This window comes from Gorilla gorilla, chromosome X (assembly GCF_029281585.2).
Source record: "Gorilla gorilla gorilla isolate KB3781 chromosome X, NHGRI_mGorGor1-v2.1_pri, whole genome shotgun sequence".
Taxonomy (NCBI): Eukaryota; Metazoa; Chordata; class Mammalia; order Primates; family Hominidae; genus Gorilla; species Gorilla gorilla.
Genome location: NC_073247.2, coordinates 66,333,812 through 66,353,483, shown reverse-complemented (window position 1 = coordinate 66,353,483; position 19,672 = coordinate 66,333,812). Strand labels below are relative to the sequence as shown.

Below are 19,672 nucleotides of genomic sequence, written 5' to 3'. Positions count from 1 at the left end.
TTCATACTTTAAGTTCTAGGGTACACGTGCACAACGTGCAGGTTTGTTACATATGTATCCATGTGCCATGTTGGTGTGCTGCACCCATTAACTCGTCATTTACATTAGGTATATCTCCTAATGCTATCCCTCCGCTCTCCCCCCACCCCATGACAGGCCCCAGTGTGTGATGTTCCCCTTCCTGTGTCCAAGTGTTCTCATAGATACGACAATGATTCTATACAATTATAACAGAGCTAAAAAATTCCTATCACCTAGTGATATCATACCCGCTGTAATGTCACAGTGCAAAGCATTACTCATGTATCTGTGGTGATGCTGGTGTAAACAAATCGACTGTGCTGTCAGTCAATATAATTATATACAGTACGTAATACTTAACAATGATAATAAATGACTATGTTATTGTTTTCTGTATTTACTACACTATACATTCTATCATCATTTTAGAGTGTACTCCTTCTACTTACTAAAAAAAAGTTAATTATAAAACATTCTCAGGCAGGTCTTTCAGGAGGTATCCCAGAAGAAGGTATTGTTGTCATACCAGACAGCAGCTCCATGCATGTTATTACCCCTGAAGACCTTCCAGTGGGACAAGATATAAGGTAGAAGACAGTGATATTGATGATCCTGACCCTCATAGGCCTAGGCTGATGTGTGTCTTTGTGTCTTAGTTTTTAACAAAAACTTGTAAAAAGCAAAAAAAAAAAAAATTAACAATAGAAAAAAGCTTATAAAATAAGAATACAAAGAAATAAAATATTTTTGTACAGCTGTACAGGATTTGTGTTTTAAGCTAAAAAAGTTATAGTAAGCTAAGGTTAATTTATAAGAAAAAATTGTTTATAAATTTAGTGTAGCCTAGTGTACACTGTTTAAAAAGTCTAAAGTAAGGTACAGTAATGTCCTAGGCCTTAACATTCACTCGCTACTCACTAAGTGACTTACTCAGAGCAACTTCTAGTTCTGCAAGTTTCCTTCATGTTAAGTGGTGTTCAGGTACACCATTTTAAAATCTTTTATACCATATTTTAACTGTGCCTTTTCTATGTTTAGATACACAAATATACACCATTATGTTACAACTGCCTACAGTGTCCAGTACAGTAACATGCTATAGAAGTTTGTAGCCTAGGAGCAATAAGCTATACCATACAGCCTAGGTTGTAGTAGATTATACCATCTAGGTTTATGTTAGTACATTCTATGATATTCACACAATATAAAAATTGTCTAAGGATGTATTTTGCAGAACATATCCCCTTCATTAAGAGATGAATAACTGTACATGTAAATACACTTAAAACAAATCCTGGCATATAGAACACTCTCAGTTAGCTATTATCACCACCATTATTATTGTTGATTATCAGAATCTTGAACTCTGGCCCAAAGAATCTGTCCTGTGTATCAAATAGGACTTTTATACCCCATGAGTTCACAAACCTGCTCCACCTCTTATATTTCTAATCTTAATTTCTAGCACCACCATAAACCCAGTCTATCAGTCTAAAAACCTAGGGATCAGCCACCTTTGACTCCTCTCTCCCTATCTTCAGCCAGTTGGTTATCAGCTATAATAATTCTCCTGCAGATATATCTCTTAAATCTAGCCCTTCATCATTTCATAGTCACTTCCTTCCCCTTCTGGTTAATACTCCACATTGCTCTCAAAGTGTAGTAAAACATGTGGGCTCTGGAGTGAGTGCCTAGAATCACATTCTGATTCTGTGACTTCTTAACAGTAAGAAGTTGGGCAAAGTTTTTCCAGTCTCCTGTGTCTGTTTTCTCATCTGTAAAATGGGAATAATTATAGTACCAGGTCACAGAGTTACTATGAGGATGTATCAAGTTGATATATGTTCAAGTATTTACAACAGTACCTGGCACAAAGAGGAACTGTCTGTTTCCTTCACCACCAGGTGAGCCCTTCAATAGTTACCTAGTCTTGTTCCTTTTTTTGTATCCCTATCTTTTAGCAGAGCATCTCCTATACACTATGTATTAATGTCCAGTGAATAAAGGAATGAATGATCAGGGAAATGAGGAAAGATAGAGCCATATCCAGAACTATAACTGCCCATCTTCAAAAGCTTTAATAGCAACAATCAAGGAGCCTGAAAAATACTTCTTGGCCCTCCTATATCACAAATATTTTAGTAAAATAGTATAAGAGGGAGAGCTGACAATTAATAATGTCTCAGCCATTTCTGGTTAGTGCCCTCACCCAGAAAACAGCCAAATGGAATAGCCATTAGGTAATCCTGGTCAACCTTCTAAATATTGGTAGGAATGACTATAAGGAAAGATACTGGGAAGGTATATAACCTCCTTTTTTAAATTTAATTTTAAAAAATATTTACCCAGGCAAAATTGAAAACTGAAGAAAATTAAGGCCCACAGAAGGTCTTAAAGAAGGCTCTGTTTTTTTTTAAGAGGGATTTATGAGCCTCTTGCTCTTCTCTAGAGTTGGAATTTCTGCTCTAAGTGTCTAAGAGAGACCAGACAGCTGCACAAAAGCTGTCAGGGAAGTGGTAAGGAAATATACAAAAGGGGGTTATAGTATATATGGCCTGGGCCATTGAGATGTGAATCACTCAGGCAGGAGGACACCAGAAATGCAAATTACCAACTTGAGGTAATAACCATTATTCTGCTTGGATTGGCTCTTCAAGCCTTTGTGTCTACAAGCTGGACTTTCTGGTCCTTCTCCTAAGGGCATGGGTCCTATAGAAGGAAACAGAGGAGGAAGAAATAGGGAAGAAGATTGAGTCCCATCGCCAGTGGGTCAATGTCTCATATATGCAGGACATCACAAACCACATTCCAGGTACTGTGACTACAGGAGTTTGATAAAATTATGTAACTTTTGTCATGTCCCCAAGTTTATATTATACAAAAGTGGCATTTCCTATGATGATCAGCTTGTCTTACAAAAGTGAACAGTGCCTCCAAGGAACTGGAGCAGGTGCTGGCTAAGAAGAAAACATCCCATCCTTTGGCCAACCCTGGAAGGGAAAAATGCCTAGAGATAAAGTGACAAGGGGTACAAGAAGAGATAAAGTAAGGAGGGGTGCAAGGCAGAGTCATTAGAACCTACAACTAAAAAGAAAGCAGAGCACTGGAAACCCTGACTCAGGCCTAAGAAAGGACCTTGTGCTTTGACAGGATACAGCATTTGGACAATTCAAATAATGTCTTATATACATCAACATAGCTTTACAGTAAGGAAATACACAGCTTTCATATAATTTCCATTTCACACATAATAAATTTGGAGGCCTGACATAGTTTAGAAGTGCTAGAATCAGAACTGAAACTTTAGTCCTCTGACTCAAATTATAGTGCTCCCCAACCATTTTCTAATACCTCAAATCTGGTGAGCACCTTCTTTCTGAAAAACTGTCTGCTAAAAGAAGAACACATTTAAGGACAACACAACTAATCACTTAGGAAGATCTTAAGCAGATATCATTCATCTTTGGCCTCTAACCTATAAGAAGTACTGGAACTATTTAAAAATAAAAATCAATGCTTAAGGGTTTTGAGAAAGACTACAGTACACATTTATTTTCAGACAATTTTATTGCACATCTTCCAGAGGAATTAAGAGTAGCGTTGCAATGGGCCTTTGGGAAAGCCTTCAGGATATCTCTGCAGCATGACATTAATAATGGAATGGTGATAAAAAGAACTATAACAGCCGACATTCATTGAGTGCTTACTTTGTGTCAGACACTGTTCTGTTTATATCTATTTATCTATCTATAGATATCTTCATTTAATCCTTACAACCCTAGTAGTAGGCACCATTATTTCCTCATTTTAAAAAGGAAGAAAGTGGGCCTGGCACAGTGGCTCATGCTTGTAGTTCCAGCACTTTGGGAGGCCAAGGCGGGAGGATCACTTGAGCTCAAGAGTTTGAGAACAGCCTGGGCAACATAGTGAGACCCCATCTCTACCAAAAATTTAAAAATTAGCCAGGCATGTTGTTGTGTGAGGCTGAGGCAAGAGGATCACATGAGACCAGAAGGTAGAGGCTACAGTGAGCTATGATTGTGCCACCGCATTCTAGCCTGGGTGCAGAGAGACCCTGTTTCAAAAACAGAAAATAAAAATTAAATTGAATTGAATGAAATTTAAAAATGAGGAAACTAAGGCACAGAGAGATGAAGTTGCTCACCACCAAATCACCAAGTTAGTAAACAGCAGAGAGGAGATTTAAACCTCAGTAGTCTGGAGACATAAAGCAGCTATAATGAAATTACCTGGGTACCAGTAGGATCTTGCAGCTTCTGTTTTAAGCAGATTCCATAGCAGAGAATAAATGGTTGCTATAAACCAACTACTTAATAAAGGGAGATTGCAAAAGCCTCCAATTTCTCTCATTTCCCCCAAACAGGCTCACACCTGTCACCATTGGAAAACTCAACCTCACCTTCCAGTTGTAGCACCTCAGCAGGCAGCTCTGTATGACTTTTCTATTCAAGAGTTTTGGGCCGGGCGTGGTGGCTCATGCCTGTTATCCTAGCACTTTTGGAGGCCATGGCAGGCGGATCATGAGGTCAGGAGATCGAGACCATCTGGCCAACATGGTGAAACCCTGTCTCTACTGAAAATATAAAAATTAGCTGGGAGTGGTGGTGCATGCCTGCAATCCCAGCTACTTGGGAGGCTGAGGCAAGAGAATCGCTTCACAGGAGATGGGGAGGTTGCAGTGAGCTGAGGTCGCACCACTGCACTCTAGCCTGGAAGACAGAGTGAGACTCCGTCTCAAAAAAAAAAAAAAAAAAAGCAAAAAAAAGCAAGAGTTTCAACATACACAAAAGCTGGAGAGTGACTTGAGGTACCCAGTCTAAATTATAAGAACCACCACCACAGCAGATACTCAGAAGTAGCTGTAAAACAGAAAACCCCGATAAGATGGCGCGGAAAGGGAAGAAGGAAGCTCCTGCCCCTCCTAAAGTCAAAGCCAAAGCAAAGGCTTTGAAGGCCAAGAAGACAGTGTTGAAAGGTGTCCACAACCACACACACAAAAAAGAAGATCCACACGCCCCTCACCTTCCAGCGGCCCAAGTCACTGCGACTCTGTAGGCAGCCCAAATATCCTCGGAGGAGTGCCCCCAGGAGAAACAAGCTTGACTACTATGCTGTCACCAAGTTTCCGCTGACCACTGTGTCGGCCATGAAGAAGATAGGAGACAACAGCACACTTGTGTTCATTGTGGATGTTAAAGCCAACAAGCACCAGATCAAACAGGCTGTGAAGAAGCTCTATGATACTGATGTGGCAAATCAACACCCTGATTTGACGTGATGGAGAGAAGAAGGCATACGTTCGACTGGCTCCTGATTACAATGCTTTGGATGTTGCCAACAAAATTGGGATCATCTAAACTGAGTCCAGCTGACTAATTCTAAATTTACGTGTATCTTTCCACCAGAAAGAAAAAACAAACAAACCAGAAAACCCCTGTAGTTTTCCTGCTTAGCTTACCTGGAATGAGAGAAAAGGAAGTGGGGGCAAACTAGGATGTTAAAAAGAACAGAATTTAAGAGGAGAAAACATATTGCCACAAAAATAAATGAAGGCTGGCAGCACATAACATGTATGAATGACAGTGACAGAAAGACTGAAATCTAGTATTACATAATTACTACAACAGCCAGCTAAACTTGAAGTAGTGAAGTCATATAAGGTATTGAAAATATAAGGTGATAAGAAATACCAGAAAAGAGATTTATAACTTTGGGCAAGTCATTTGACCTTTCTATGTCTGTTTTCTCCTTTGAAAAATGGGAATACACCAGTGTAGCCCTCCCCACTCATGGCTGTTATGAAGACCAATCATGATAACACATGTAAAAATATCTTATAAGATGTAAAGATAAAATAGCCATATGTTTTTAGGATTACTTCTGTCAGAAAATTTTTAAAAGTACATAAATACGGTCACATACTTAAGATGTAAACCATTTCCAGTAACAAACTTATGTATGATTTTTGATATCTTTATCTCCATTCTCCCATGAGTTCATGTTCTACAATATCACCTGCATAGCCTCCAGTGCTTTCAGCCAGTTGCGCTTCTCTCAGACGCTGATGTTAAACTACATTTTCTTTTCCACAAAAAGAAAATAAATATGCCAGAATGAAAAATTACCTTGGAATGTGCTAGAGATTAAGATTCCTCATTCTGGAAAAAGATGATAGCTAAAAGGAATTATGATAAAAGTCTAAAACTGGAAATACAAGTGGAGATGAAGCTCAATAAACTCCAGGCCTGCATTTTAGTTCTAGTTTAATCAGTAAATTGTTGTGTGACCTTGAGCAAGTCTCGTCACTTTATGTAGAAAGTGGAAATAACTCCTCATTCACCTCACAAGATACTTGTAAGAATCAATTGACAAAACAGATTTAAAGGTATTATAGAAACATAATCTCAGATGCCTAGAACCAGTCCCCTTGCCTTGAATCTCCATTGAACAAATATATTTATGTTTAAACAATAATTAATCTTATATGCAATAAGCAGAAAAAACTCTTACTATTAAAGAAGCCCATGTGAAACAATGGGAAAATCATTTAACTAGGATCTGGGAGACTTGTATTCTAGATCAGGCTTCACTGTTGTCTAGCAGTGTCATTTTGAGTAAGCTACTTAGTCCTTTTCAGATCCCTTCCAGTTTATAACATTCTATGATATATGATTTCATTACCAGGACATAGATGGAAAATCCATAATAATCATCTCAGGTTTCTGCTTAACCTGTGAGATTGATGTCAAGAAGGATTAAGTTTTCTACAAACCATCAGGTAAACTTGAGTCTCATTCCAATGGCATTTAAAAAATTACTATGAATGACTGGGTGCGGTGGCTCATGCCTGTAGTCCCAGCACTTTGGGAGGCCAAGGCGGGTGGATCACTTGAAGTCAGGAGTTTGAGACCAGCCTGACCAACATGGTGAAACGCCATCTCTACTAAAAAATACAAAAATTAACCAGGTGTGGTGGCACATGCCTGTAGTCCCAGCCACTTGGTAGGCTGAGGCACGAGTCACTTTAACTCAGGAGGTGGAAGTTGCAGTGAACTGAGATCATGCCATTGCACTCCACTCTGCGTGAAAGAGCGAGGCTCCATCTCAAAAAAAAAATTATGGGTGATTTTAAATGCATACAAAAGTAGACAAAAACCCCATGCGCCTACTCTCAGATTCAATGATTTTCAGCTAATGGTAAACCTTGTTTCATCTGTACCTCAACCCACTCCCCCTACCTCAATGGATATTTTTATGCAAATCCCAGATATATCATTTCATGGCATTTCTTTTTTTAATTTTAAAGTTCTGAGGTACATGTGCAGGACATGCAGGTTTGTTACATAGGTAAACGTGTGCCACACTTCATGGCATTTCTAATGGGACATATTTAATTTTCACAATTGCCCTGTGAGGTAGGGCAATTGTACTGTTGATCCCACTATACACATGAAGAAATAGAGTCAATGGGATTAAATAATCCCAAGGTCACATAAACTGGTAAATTATTGAGCTGGGATTGGAATCCAGGTATGATGTTTGATACCAAAGCTCTTTTTTTTCCTTAAAGTACTTGCTACTACCCTGTACTTTGAAATAGTTTGTTAGAGTTGAAAATAATAATAATGAAGGTGTTTTTATATCTTTGCAGCAAACTCTAATATTGAATATATGTACAGAGTATTAAAAGATTCCCACTAATTATTATGTTAATTATAAAACAAAACCTCTAGGAATTACAACTCCAGCATGGCACTAAGGGACAAAGAGCCACAGCAGCAAAAACTCATTGCTCTGAGTCATTATGTAACATCTCATGTGATCCTCTTCATTACTTCATACCTTTATTTCATGCAACAATCTCCTCCAATAAATTAAACATGGTGGTAGTGTGGCAACCACAAATAATTCGTAACAATACAATTGGTCCTCATCCATGTTTTGTGCAACAGGCACTTAAGGGAAGAGACCTTGGCTTTTGAATAACTTTTCTACTCACTGCCTGAGCAGTGGCTCAGGAGCACCAAGACAAGGCATCCTAGAAGAGTCTTGGACCATTTCAGTTTGTAGAGCTCCAGAAAGTGAGGTTAATGCAGTAGCCAATTCAACGCTACACATCTATTCTAGGATCTAGCTACAAAATTAAGGAATAAGTATGTTATTATTCTTTTAGCACCAACTGTTATGTATATTTATCAGAACTAGTTTAACAAACAAGAAATAAATATATTCACATCACATCCCCGCCCATTCTAACTGAAGATGAAACAACCGCATCATTGAACGTATAGGAAGAAACAAGAGATGGAATAATTAGCTCCAAATAATCAAAGTTAAATATATGCTCAGCATCATGTAGACCTTTCTGAAGATACTGTACTTTATTTGTGATGTACAATATTTCAAGAAAAATGGCAAATAGAAGAGAAATGCAGAAAAAAATGAAACAAACTAGAGAAATAACCAATTTTTTTTAAAAGAAAACAAAATGGAGCTAGATCAAGAAATGTAGATGATTACATCTGGCAAAAAGGGGGACAGGGAAAAAGAAAGCTGGCCTGATAATTGTCTTCAAAGGCACATTTAGGTATTTGGAGAAAGTAGAACTACTGTGTCATTTACAGGACATCATGGTTAACTTAAAGGGGAACTTTCTGATGATAATCAAGTCTTTACCAAGAACCTACTAAATAGCCAACACTGTAGTAGATATTATGTGGGAAGGAGGGAGGAGGTAATACCAGAAGGAAGAAAACTTCATGGTCTCTGGCCTCTATCCTCAGTAAATTTGCAGTCTAGGTCAGATAGAGAAAACTGGCAGCCCACTGCAGATGTTGGCCTGGTTCTCATAGTGATGTTAAAGATTAAAACAGAAACATCTAACAACCTTTCAAATGCAGATTTCATGTTTTAAGAAAAAAATCCTATTTCTTGCTTTTCTAAAAAAGCTGAGAGATTTTATAATACAGAGTGTACATTGGCACAAGGGAAAAATTAGCTGGAGATGATCAACAGCTGTCCCCTTTAGACAGGGCATGCTTTTCTCATTTTACTGGGCCCTGGCGATTTAAGTTTGAGATCCCAGGTCCGTGTGATGAGAAACAATTATGCATAAAATAATACCAATCAAATATTAAAAGATAATAGATGCTGCATTGCTGGATTATGATTTGAGGCTATGAGCAATAATTAGGAGACGAGGAGATTACTGAGAATGGAATAGTCAGAGAAAATTTCAAATAAATGGTTTGCTTTGAGGTGGGCTTTGAAGAACTATGACAGTCAAGAAGAAACAGAAAGGAAATCCAGATGAGAGGGAAAGTAAACTGCATACTCCATGAAGGCAAGGGTCCCACCTAAACTGATAGTTTACCTAACCTAAAGTGATAAGTTTACCACTATCACCTCAGCTTCTAGCATGATGCTTCGAACTTTGTAGACACCCAGTAAATGACTGTGGAGTGAAGGAGAGTAACATAATTTTTAAAAGTGTTTTAAGGAATATATCCTTGCAGTGGTCCTCAGAGTAGAGAGGGCAGAAAGAATCAAAGTAGAACTAGAAGCTATTGGAATATTCTATGAGTACTGTGGTAAGAGCTTACATAGGTGCCATAATCTCAATATCTAGACTAGGGGTCAGACAGGTTAAGGCCACCTAGGCCAGATGAGTAATGTGGTGAACAAAAAATACAAGTACTGTTTTAAAGGGGAGGGAGGGAGAGGCTCATCAACTCTAGGCAATTATTGCCAAGAGAGAATGCTGGTTCAGTATCTTCTGATTAGTCAAAAGAAACTGGAATTGAAGAATTTTTGTTTTCTTTTGAGACGGAGTTTCACTCTTGTTGCCCAAGCTGGAGTGCAATGGTGTGATCTCGGCTCACTGCAACCTCCGCCTCCCAGGTCCAATCGATTCTCCTGTCTCAGGTTCCTGAGTAGCTGGGATTACAGGCATGCGCCACCACGCCCGGCTAATTTTGTATTTTTAATATAGATGGTGTTTTACCATGTTGGTCAAGCTGGTTTCGAACTGCTGACAGGTGATCCTCCTGCTTTGGCCTCCCAAAGTCCTGGGATTACAGGCGTGAGCCACTGCGCCCGGCCTAGAATTCTAGAATTTTAAGGGAAATCTGATTTTGAAATATTGGCAATCAACCAACTTTTAAAAGTGTGGGACTAGGCAATTTGACACACTGCTATGAACTGACTTGTGTTGTGTCCACTCACCAAAAAAAAATTAATAGGTAGAAGACCTAATCTAGTGACTATATTTGAAGATAGGGCCTTTAGGAAAGAAATTAAGGTTAAATGAGCTCATAAAGGTGAGGTTCTGATCTGATAGGATTAGTGTCTTTCTAAGAAGACACACCAGAGAGAATTCACTCTTTCTCCTCCCATTTGTACAAAGGTCACATGAGTACAAAGTGAAAAGGTGGCCTTCTACAGGTCAGAAAGAGAGTCCTCATGAAAATCTGACCATGTTGGCACCCTGATCATGGACTTCCAGCCTCCAGAACTGTGAGAAAATACATTTCTGTTGTTTAAGCCACTCAGTCAATGGTATTTTGTTATGGCAGCCTGAGCTCTCTAATGCACTGCTTACAAAAGTTTTTACTGTTATTACAAATAACACTGCAAAAGTTTGGAAATAACTTAAAGATCAATCAACAGAAAACTGTTAAAAAATGTGTGGCTCATGCATATAGTAAAAACCTATGCAGTCATAAAAAAGAATGAGGCATTTAAAAAATGTGCATATATGAAAATATCTCCAAAGTATATTTTTAAGTAGACAAGCAAGTTGTAGAGAACAATATGCAGAATGTGTTACTATCTGTGTATAAAAGGTGAAGGGGATATATATATATATACACACACACACACATATATATATAATAGAAACTACCTCATAAGGTTGCAGTGAAGAATAAGTGTTAATTTTGTAAACACTTAGAAGAAGGCATGAAAGTGAAGTAAGCAGTGAGAAAATATAGTTGTTGTGGTACTTACATATATACTAATATTATATATGTATTATATATAATATGAGCTCATCTAACCTTAATTTCTTTCCTAAAGGCCCTATCTCCAAATACAGTCACAAGCTTAGGTATTAGGTCTTCAATGTATGAATTTTTTTTGGGGGGATGGGGGGGGTCACAATTCAGTTCGTGTCAGTATGTCAAGTTGCCTAGTCCCACACTTTTAAAAGTTGATTGATAACCAGTATTTCAAAATCAGATTTCACTTAAATTCCTAGAATTCCAGTTTCTTTTGAATAATCAGAAGATATTGAACCATATATATATATATATATATATATATATCCATCTATCTATCTATTGAAAACCAAACATGATTTCACATTATCTTTGAGTAAACAAATGAGCCCAATACTACAATGTTATTCACACACACACACACACACTCATTGCTTGATATATACTAAATATCCCTGGAGAGATTCCTAATAAATAGATAACATTAGTTGCCTCCAGCGAGGCAAAATGGGTGGCTAGAGAACAGGAATAGGAGGGAGACTTTTTTCACCATGCACCCTTTAGTAAATACTGAATTTTGAGCCACGCGGAATGCATTACCAATTGAAAATGCATGTTTTAGTTGAAAGTTTTTAAATTTTAGGGAAAACAAAACACGTGTGAGCTTTAGTTGGTCTGTAGGCTAATTGTTTGCACCTCTCGCCTAAATTAAGGTGGTGGCAGTTAGAATAATAATAAAGAAACAGATACCAGATACAAAGGGGAAAAAATACAACAGCCATTGGCATCTAATTAAATGAGAAAATGAGGAAGAGGGGAAAGGGACATGAGTACCACAACAGCTACATTTTCCCACTGCTTCACTTTCATGCCGCCTTCTAAGTGTTTACAAAATTAACATACTTATTCCTCACAGCAACCTTATGAGGTAGTGTCTATTATTATCCCCAATGCACAGATGGGACAACTAAAGTACAGAGTTTAAATAAGTTCACCATTACTATGGTCATAGTAAGTTGCAGAACCAGGGAAGTGAAAGGAAGAGTCTTGAATGAGGAATGAGTGAAGGGTCCAGAGGTGATGATGGGCTGTATATTAGAAATGGTGAGTGTGAGGTTACAACAAAATGTCAAATTGCTAGTGATTTGAAATATCTGGATTGGGCTCTTGAGTTAGGTTATTGCTCCTTAATAATCCTAGAGCTTGGTTTGCCCACATCACATCTATTTTGTCTAAATACACAAATAACATCTTTTAGTATATTATACAGAACATCTAGCATCTTTCATATATTTAAATCCAGCTTCCTGTCCACTAATCTACATTCCACTTCTGCAAACACACAGCAGCATTTAAATAAAACAAAATTTTTTAAATAACAAAAATGATGAGACCGCAACTTATGAAACATATTAGATATCAGGCACTGAGTTCAAAGCTTTACTTACATTATTTATAATCACAAACTATCACGTCATTTTAGAGATGAGGAAACTGAGGCTAAATGATGAAACTCAGCTGAGGATAGTAAACATTAGCATATAAAAATCAGGAAGAGGTCGGGCACGTGGCTCATGCCTGTAATCCCAGCACTTTGGGAGGCTGAGGTGGATGGATCACCTGAGGTTGGGAGTTCGAGACCAGCCTGACCAACATGGAGAAACCCCGTCTCCACTAAAAATACAAAATTAGCCAGGTGTGGTGGTGCATGCCTGTAATCCCAGCTACTCAGGAGGCTGAGGCAGGAGAATCACTTGAACCTGGGAGGCGAAGGTTGCGGCAAGCCGAGATCACGCCATTGCACTCCAGCCTGGGCAACAAGGGCGAAACACCGTGTCAAAAAAAAAAAAAAATCAGGAAGAATACCAAACATGATCTCACACTGTCTTTGAATAAACAAATGAGCCCAATACTACAATGTTATTCCCTTATTCATACTCTACTTAACAATAAGATGGTAATCATACTAGATGATCATCTATGTGAATCATCCTAATCAAGTTTTCCTTCATTCACAAAATCATGGCATTGTAAAGCTAGATCTTAGAAGATCATCTACAGCCCCCCACCGCACCAGGCACAGACAATCTGGCAAGATCAAAAATGACTAGGCTCTGTTTGCTACTTTGGTTATTGGAATTCACTTAGCCAATGAGAACCCCATCTCAGAAATGCATGTATTAGAACAATGAGAGTGGTGATGGTAGTCTGCTACATGGTTATTTTTTTCCCAATTTCCAATGTGCCCTGCAAAGTCTAAACAAGAGGGATGTATAGCTCCTGAGGGCTCTGAAGGTACAGCCATTAAGTAAGTTGGTCTTGAGGGTGGACTACATAGATGCACCTGTCATTTTTACTTTTGAGGTTATTATTTCTACTCTTCCTATGTTTTCTGCCTGTCTGCCCTCCAGGCTTACCTGAAGACATTGCTCCTCACCCATTCTCTGTGTCCCCAGCAGTCACCAAAGGTCAACAACTCTCAAGGGCTTCCCCATAACTCTGAAGAATGGGATGAGGTCATTTATCTATCACTTGTTTCTGTTGTCCAAAAGTCCTGTTGGTTATATCATTCTGGTTAAGTTGCCCAAAGAATGAGAGAAAAGGCAGGCTAGTAGCCCTTTCTTTCAGAAGTGATGAAGCCTGGTGGAAACAATGTTAAATCAGAAGCAAATAAAACCTGTGTTCTAGCCTCAGCCTTTGGACAAACTAATTCAGTCTTCCTAAGTTTCCTTTTACCACATCTGGAAGGTGTTTTAAGGACAGAAAAACACTAATTTTATCAGCAGTGGTCCAGAAAAATAGTTCCAAACTGAGTAGAAAAGGGAAGTTGAACTAAGATACAAGTGGCAGCCTCTGCCACATACACAAGATATTTCATCCACCCGAATATCTACTGAGATAGAATTATTAATCTGCATTCTATGGAAGAGAAAAGCAAGGCCCAGGGTGATGCAGCTAATAAGTGGTGATACTAGGGTTTCAAAGCAGATTACCCCAAACCATGGCAATCTCCATCAGTTTCAAATCCAAATTTAAAGATTATTCTTTTTGCTCAATTATTACCACACTGGGTGACAGGTGCTTAATAAATGCGTTTCTTCACGGTGAAGATAATACCAAAAGAAATAAGACATTGTGCCTTTGGCCACCTGTTTGGATGTGATTTATTTTTTCCCAAATTCTTAGGGTTAAAAAAAAAGCCCACAAAAAGACAGCTCCGCCAAGTGGCTAAACAAATGGATTCACTTCAGCAATCACAGCAACTCGGCCCAATCAGTCTTCCACCTACACAGACGAACCAACTGCCTTGGCCACGTCTTAAAGGGCCGGAGCAGAGCCTAGGCTCTGGCTTCCTTCTCCAACCAAGCTCAGCCCCTCCTTAAAGAGCTGGCACGCCCAAAGCAGCTCCTCCCCCGCAGCTGCTTCCAGGCCTCACTCTGTGCCTCCAATAGCCTAACTTTGCACCTTAAACCACTGTCCCCTCCTCCTTCTTTTCAGAAGCTTCTCTAGGTACCCGCTATGGCTTCAGGGGGTTACCTGGGAGCTTTGGCCTTGTGAATCCTGTTCTCTCTGGTTGTGACTTTGGCTGTGTGGGGTTAAGTCAAAGACAATCCTTACCGCTTAAGGAGTATTGGGAGTGCCGAGCCAGGGGAGACTAGACTAGACAAATCCATCCATTCTTGCCCCTTTTCACTTCTTCCACCAAGCTCTCTCCTCTCCTTCTTGGCCCTTCTTTGCCCAGCCCTTTAGCAAAGTCATTTTCCCTTGAGTTTCATTTGATTCCACATAGTGTTCTTAACCTTCCGCTCCCGCCCCCACTGCTGAAACCCCAAGTGGGGTGTGTGGAGGGAGCAGGGGGACTGGGAGGGGGATAGAATCTAGACGAAAGAGGTGGGAGTGGGTGGGTATTAGTCCCAGAGTCACTTACCGACCATGTCACTAGCTGAGGACTCCTGAAGTGTCCAGAACTCATGCCGTCCTCCGGAAGGCTCATACCCCTGAGCCGATCGCAAGAGAGCTGTTCCCCTCACACCCGCCCCATTCTGACATAGCGCAGGGCGACGCGTTCTCGTCTTCTCGTTCTTGGGCCCCCACTCCCCTATTTCTCCGGGCTGGAAAATGAGGAGGGGGTCGAAAGGGGAGGGAGTCGATTCAGACCCAGCTGGGCCACTCTCAGAACAAGGGAAACAAAGCTCTCAAGCATCCAACCCAAAAATCAGGGGCCGGCAGAGTAGACTTCCTAAAAAGAATCCTCCCCCCTGCAGCTTTTCCTTGGACAAAAATAAAGTGGGTTCGCTGGGCCGAAGTGGCCAGAGCTTAAGGTCCTCCGTTCCCCTTTTACCTCCACCAATTCAGTTCCGGCCAAGCCCGCTCTCCACCCATCCTCTGAACTCCACACACCCTTTAAAAGGAGAGGGCCGGGGGTGGGGGCTATGAAAACCAACCCAACCCCCAAAGCGCTACTTGAACACAAAGTTGAGGCGGAGAAGAAATCCTTCAAGACAGGAACCCACGAGGAGATACCACAAGAGGATCCCTTCACCGCCGCCGTTGCCGCCGCACACCCCAGCGCCTTCCTAAAAAGAAAGAAGGGAGGAAAAAAATGCCGACGATTGGTAGAATCATAGAGAAGAACACCAGCCCCAGGGCAGGGGCTTCAGCGAAAAATGGCAGCAACTCGTGCGGGTCCTCTCGGGCGGGGTTTCTTGGAGGCACCTAGCTGCCCCACGGGGTACCTCGCGCCCCACGCGAGTCAGAACCTAAAGTGCTCTCTGGGCAACCTGAGTGGGTAGAGTGATTCCGTCTTTCTCTGGCCCTGCTAGGCCCAAAGGAGAGGTGTGACTATCGTGAGGACTCCACCTAGGGTGGAGTTCCTTAAAAAGGACAGGCGGCCGCTAGAGGAGAGTGCAAAGTGGGAGGAGGTGGAGAAGGGTGGGGCTGAGAAGGAGGAGGGAGGAAGGAGGGGGTGGGGCGGGGCCCTGGGCCGACAGAGCTGGCCTCGCCTCCGGCGGCCGCCTCCCTCAGCCTCCAGCAGCGGCAGGTATAATTCCTATCAATTTCACTTCCTTATCTGTCCCAAAATTAAGGCTTGCAAGCACACTGCTTGATTACCTATTTACTCCGGTTATGCTAATTCTCCAGGGGAGGGTGGTGAAACGGGTACTTGGATTGGGGCTGGGGGCTGTCTAAGAGGGAAAGGAGAAAACAAAAAAGCTGACAACTGGAAGCGATATTTATCCTCCTACCTCGCCATGGTAACACGAACAAGGACAGCGAGGTCACAGTGTCTTCTCAGGGAGGAAGCTAAAAGGAACGGAGATTGGAGCTTGGTGCATTTTCTAGCAAGAGATAAGCCAAGGAGGTGAGGGCGAAGGAGTAGGTGGGGAAGAAGAAGGAGTTGAAGATAATCTGTGAATACAGCGTGGCCCAGCAGGGAGACTTAAGAAAGGCTTTCTCAGTCTCCCAGATACCAGACCTCTAAGAATAGAGTTCTCAACCCCCTGAGACCGCCTCTCAGCCGGGCATTGGCGAAGATCCCCGTAAAGCTGAATCCACAGGATAGGAGCCATGTTTCCAGGATTTCTTTACGCTTGCCTGAAAGTCTCTCTCTAGCTCATTTTAATGGGAGGCCAGGAAGTCACAAGCAACCACAGCCCATTTTCAGTGCCTCTTCCCTACCACAATTCTTTTAAAGAGGAGGAAAAAGAAGAGAGACAAGAAACAAAGCAGAGGGAGGAAGAGCAAAGAGACAGGAGAAATAATAATATCTGCCATGTATTCAGCACCTAATATGGGCAAGTCCCTGAGCCAGGTGCTTTTACATTCAACATTTCCCCATTTAGTCCCAATAACAACCCTGGGAACTAGGTACTGTTATATTCTCTGTGCCCTTTATTTAAAAAAAATAAGGAAACAGAGGGCCTCAGCCCAGTACTTTCGAACACATAGGTCTACTTACTTAGTTGATATTTCTGCCTGAATGTCTTCTGTGCATCTCATCTACCTTCCTTTCCCCAAAACACTCTGTTCTTCCTCCTGTAGTTCACCAACTACCTGAATGGCACCACCATACATCCAAGGCAGCACCCTGGAACTCATCCTTTAACCTGCTGTGATCTGGCCTTTGTCTACCTCTCAAGCAGCAGAGATTTTGCTGTTCTCCTGGGCTTTACCTGGATTACAAATCCCTGGGAATTCCAAGCTGTTTCCAATCTCTATGCCTTGGGTTGCTTTACTTTCTCTGACTGAAATAGACTAAGCTCTCTGTCCACCTTTTTTTTCTTGCATGTCCTTCCAATGAATCTGTCCACTTTCTTGAAAGGACTAACTCAAGGTCATCTCCCCTCCTTACTTAATTTCTTCAGGCAAAACTGACCATTGCTTCCTCTGTGCCCTTCTCTACCTCGGGGCACATATTTGTTGGTATAATTGCCTCCCCCTACTAAACTATAAAGTCCTTGAGCTGAAGCACCAGGCGATCTCATTTCTGTAACTTGGATGCCAAGTTATATTATTATTAACAATAATAATAGTTATTGAGCATTAACTATGTACTAAACTCTGTTGTAAGCCTCTTATGTATATTAACTCATTGAATCCTTCTGACAATCCTATGGGTAGACATTGCTATCCCCATTTTACAGATGTGGAAACTTAGTGACAGGTTAAATAAATACACATGCATATGTATTTGTTTCATAAAAGAATGTCCCTGTAGTAGGGGTTTCATAAATAACTCTCTATCTCACTATATCTCTTCACCACGACCTGCACCCCTGCCAAGCTTCCAAGGTAAGATATATTGAGATGGAATCATACAGAGAAGTGTACAACTCTCTATGCCTTCATTTAAAAAATTTACTTTATTCCTTGGGGCCTTTGTTTCTCAATGTATAAAATTTGGGGAGTATTATCCAATATAGGATTCTTACCACTACAGCACTGTTTTGAGCAATGCTGAAAAGTTTTCTCTTAGATTCAAGTGTGTGAAAGACATTAAGCAGTTTATATCAATAATAAATGCATTTTTGTGATGTGCAGATGAAAATGAGTAGATTGCTGAAGTAACATTTTGAAAAGAGTAGCCACTACTAGCCCTGAATACAGTGGGTGTGCCTTAAGGTCATTGAGTTACTTTTTCAGTCTGAAATAGCTTTTCAAGAAGGTCGATCCATACACAGATAGCTTAACAGTTTATATTTTATTAAAAGTCTTTATTGTTGACAAATTTATTTTAAGCTCTAGCTTTTTGTTTGTTTTAGAAATACTGCCTCAACTTTATTTGTGGGGAAAACTTAGACCTTAGATGGCAAATTCAGTTTTTGGAAAACTTGAAGTTATTGAAACTTGGAAAAACAAACCCAAGATCCTTTCCCATCTGTTCTTTCATCCATTCAGTCAATAAAATGTATTGAGCACCTGTGCTTTATCAAGAACAATGCTAGGTGTTGGGGGGCGGTGGAATGAGAACATCCATTCTAAGAGGCTCCAGTGGATGAACCCTCAATTTCACTGTACGCACACAGCCTATTAGTCCACATTTCCCCTTCAAGTCCTTTAGAGATGGCCTCTGTCTCACTCAAATTAGGACCCAAAGATGGTTCACAGGGAACTATGAAACCCATGACCACAGTTAATGTCAAAGGCAGGAGTTTGCCTTTATATTCTTTTACTCTTGACACATAGAAATAATCAGCATATGGTTGGTGTTGTCTATGTCACACGAAAGGGTGTGAGGGAGCAGGTATGGAGAACTAGAAGTTTTGATAAATTTCCCTGTCCGTCTAGGAAACACCTCAGGCTCTCCTTTCTTTAGCTGGCTAGAATAAACATGAACCAAATAGCAACCTGCGATATTTTCAACTCCTTCCATCCCACCTTATGCGTGAGGGAGACTGCTTGAAGAAGCAGCCTGTGCCTTCCTCTATATATCCAAGTAATCAGATGAGTAGTGTTAAATTAAGTGTGGAACCTAATGAAAAGCAGCTGAGAAATATGCAGACACGATTCTGGGCCCACATATGCTGTTCTTCCCTTCTTCTCTTTCTCCTCTTCATCACCCCGCTTCTCCTCCTCCTGAAAGCCAGCTGACAAACTACCAGGGTGGAGCCCAGTCTGAGGGCTGGAGGGAAGGGAGGAGGAAAAGCCTCAGTAAGAGGACTCCACCCTCTCTGCTCCCAGTAGAACAACAACAATAAAAAAAAGAAGGCTTGAGAAGCTGGGCCTGACAGGAAGGTGGGGCAGAATAGGGCAAAGTGAGGAAGGGTGGGTAGATGGGAGGGGAGTTAGGACCTCAGCTGGGTAAAGCTGGGCTGGGGAATGAGAGGGAAGTCAAGCAATATACAAACAGAAAAATCTGCATTCATTAAATCACTGTTGTTTGTGGAACAACAAAAATGTAGCTAAAACCAGGGCATAGTTCAGACCTAGTGGGAACAAAATTGTCCTCCTCACCCACTTTTCTTCTTATTCCACAGTTCCCCAGAGAGCATATTCCTTCTGCGAGCTCAGCTAGAAGGAGACCTTTTGCCCCTCCGCTAATGTTGAACCAGTGTTAAGTTCCTCACATGTCCCAGAGGACAGCACTAAGGTTACTGCCAGCAAAGGATAAAGATATTTTGGAGAAGGAAATC

At 40.8% G+C, this 19,672-nt stretch overlaps 1 protein-coding gene and 1 pseudogene across 7 annotated transcripts in view; one reads left to right on the top strand and one right to left on the bottom strand.

The window, feature by feature from the left end:
• KLF8 (KLF transcription factor 8) overlaps positions 1-15,953 on the bottom strand; it is a 57,695-nt gene extending 41,742 nt beyond the window's left edge. For 2 of the 7 annotated variants that reach the window (XR_010132522.1, XM_055376926.2), the window contains exons 1-2: positions 15,554-15,953; positions 14,968-15,151 (exon numbers count right to left, since the gene is read on the bottom strand). Coding sequence is in view for 5 of the 7 variants with exons in the window: in XM_055376926.2 (XP_055232901.1) it covers positions 14,968-14,974 (7 nt within the window). In the remaining 2 variants the exon portion in view is untranslated. Of the gene's footprint in view, positions 1-13,456; positions 13,680-14,967 lie in introns of all 7 variants that reach the window. The other 5 variants (XM_055376920.2, XM_063703019.1, XM_055376924.2 and 2 more) reach the window with 5 other exon arrangements.
• Positions 4,927-5,405, top strand: LOC134757928 (large ribosomal subunit protein uL23-like; annotated as a pseudogene).
• Positions 15,954-19,672: the final 3,719 nt, after the last annotated feature.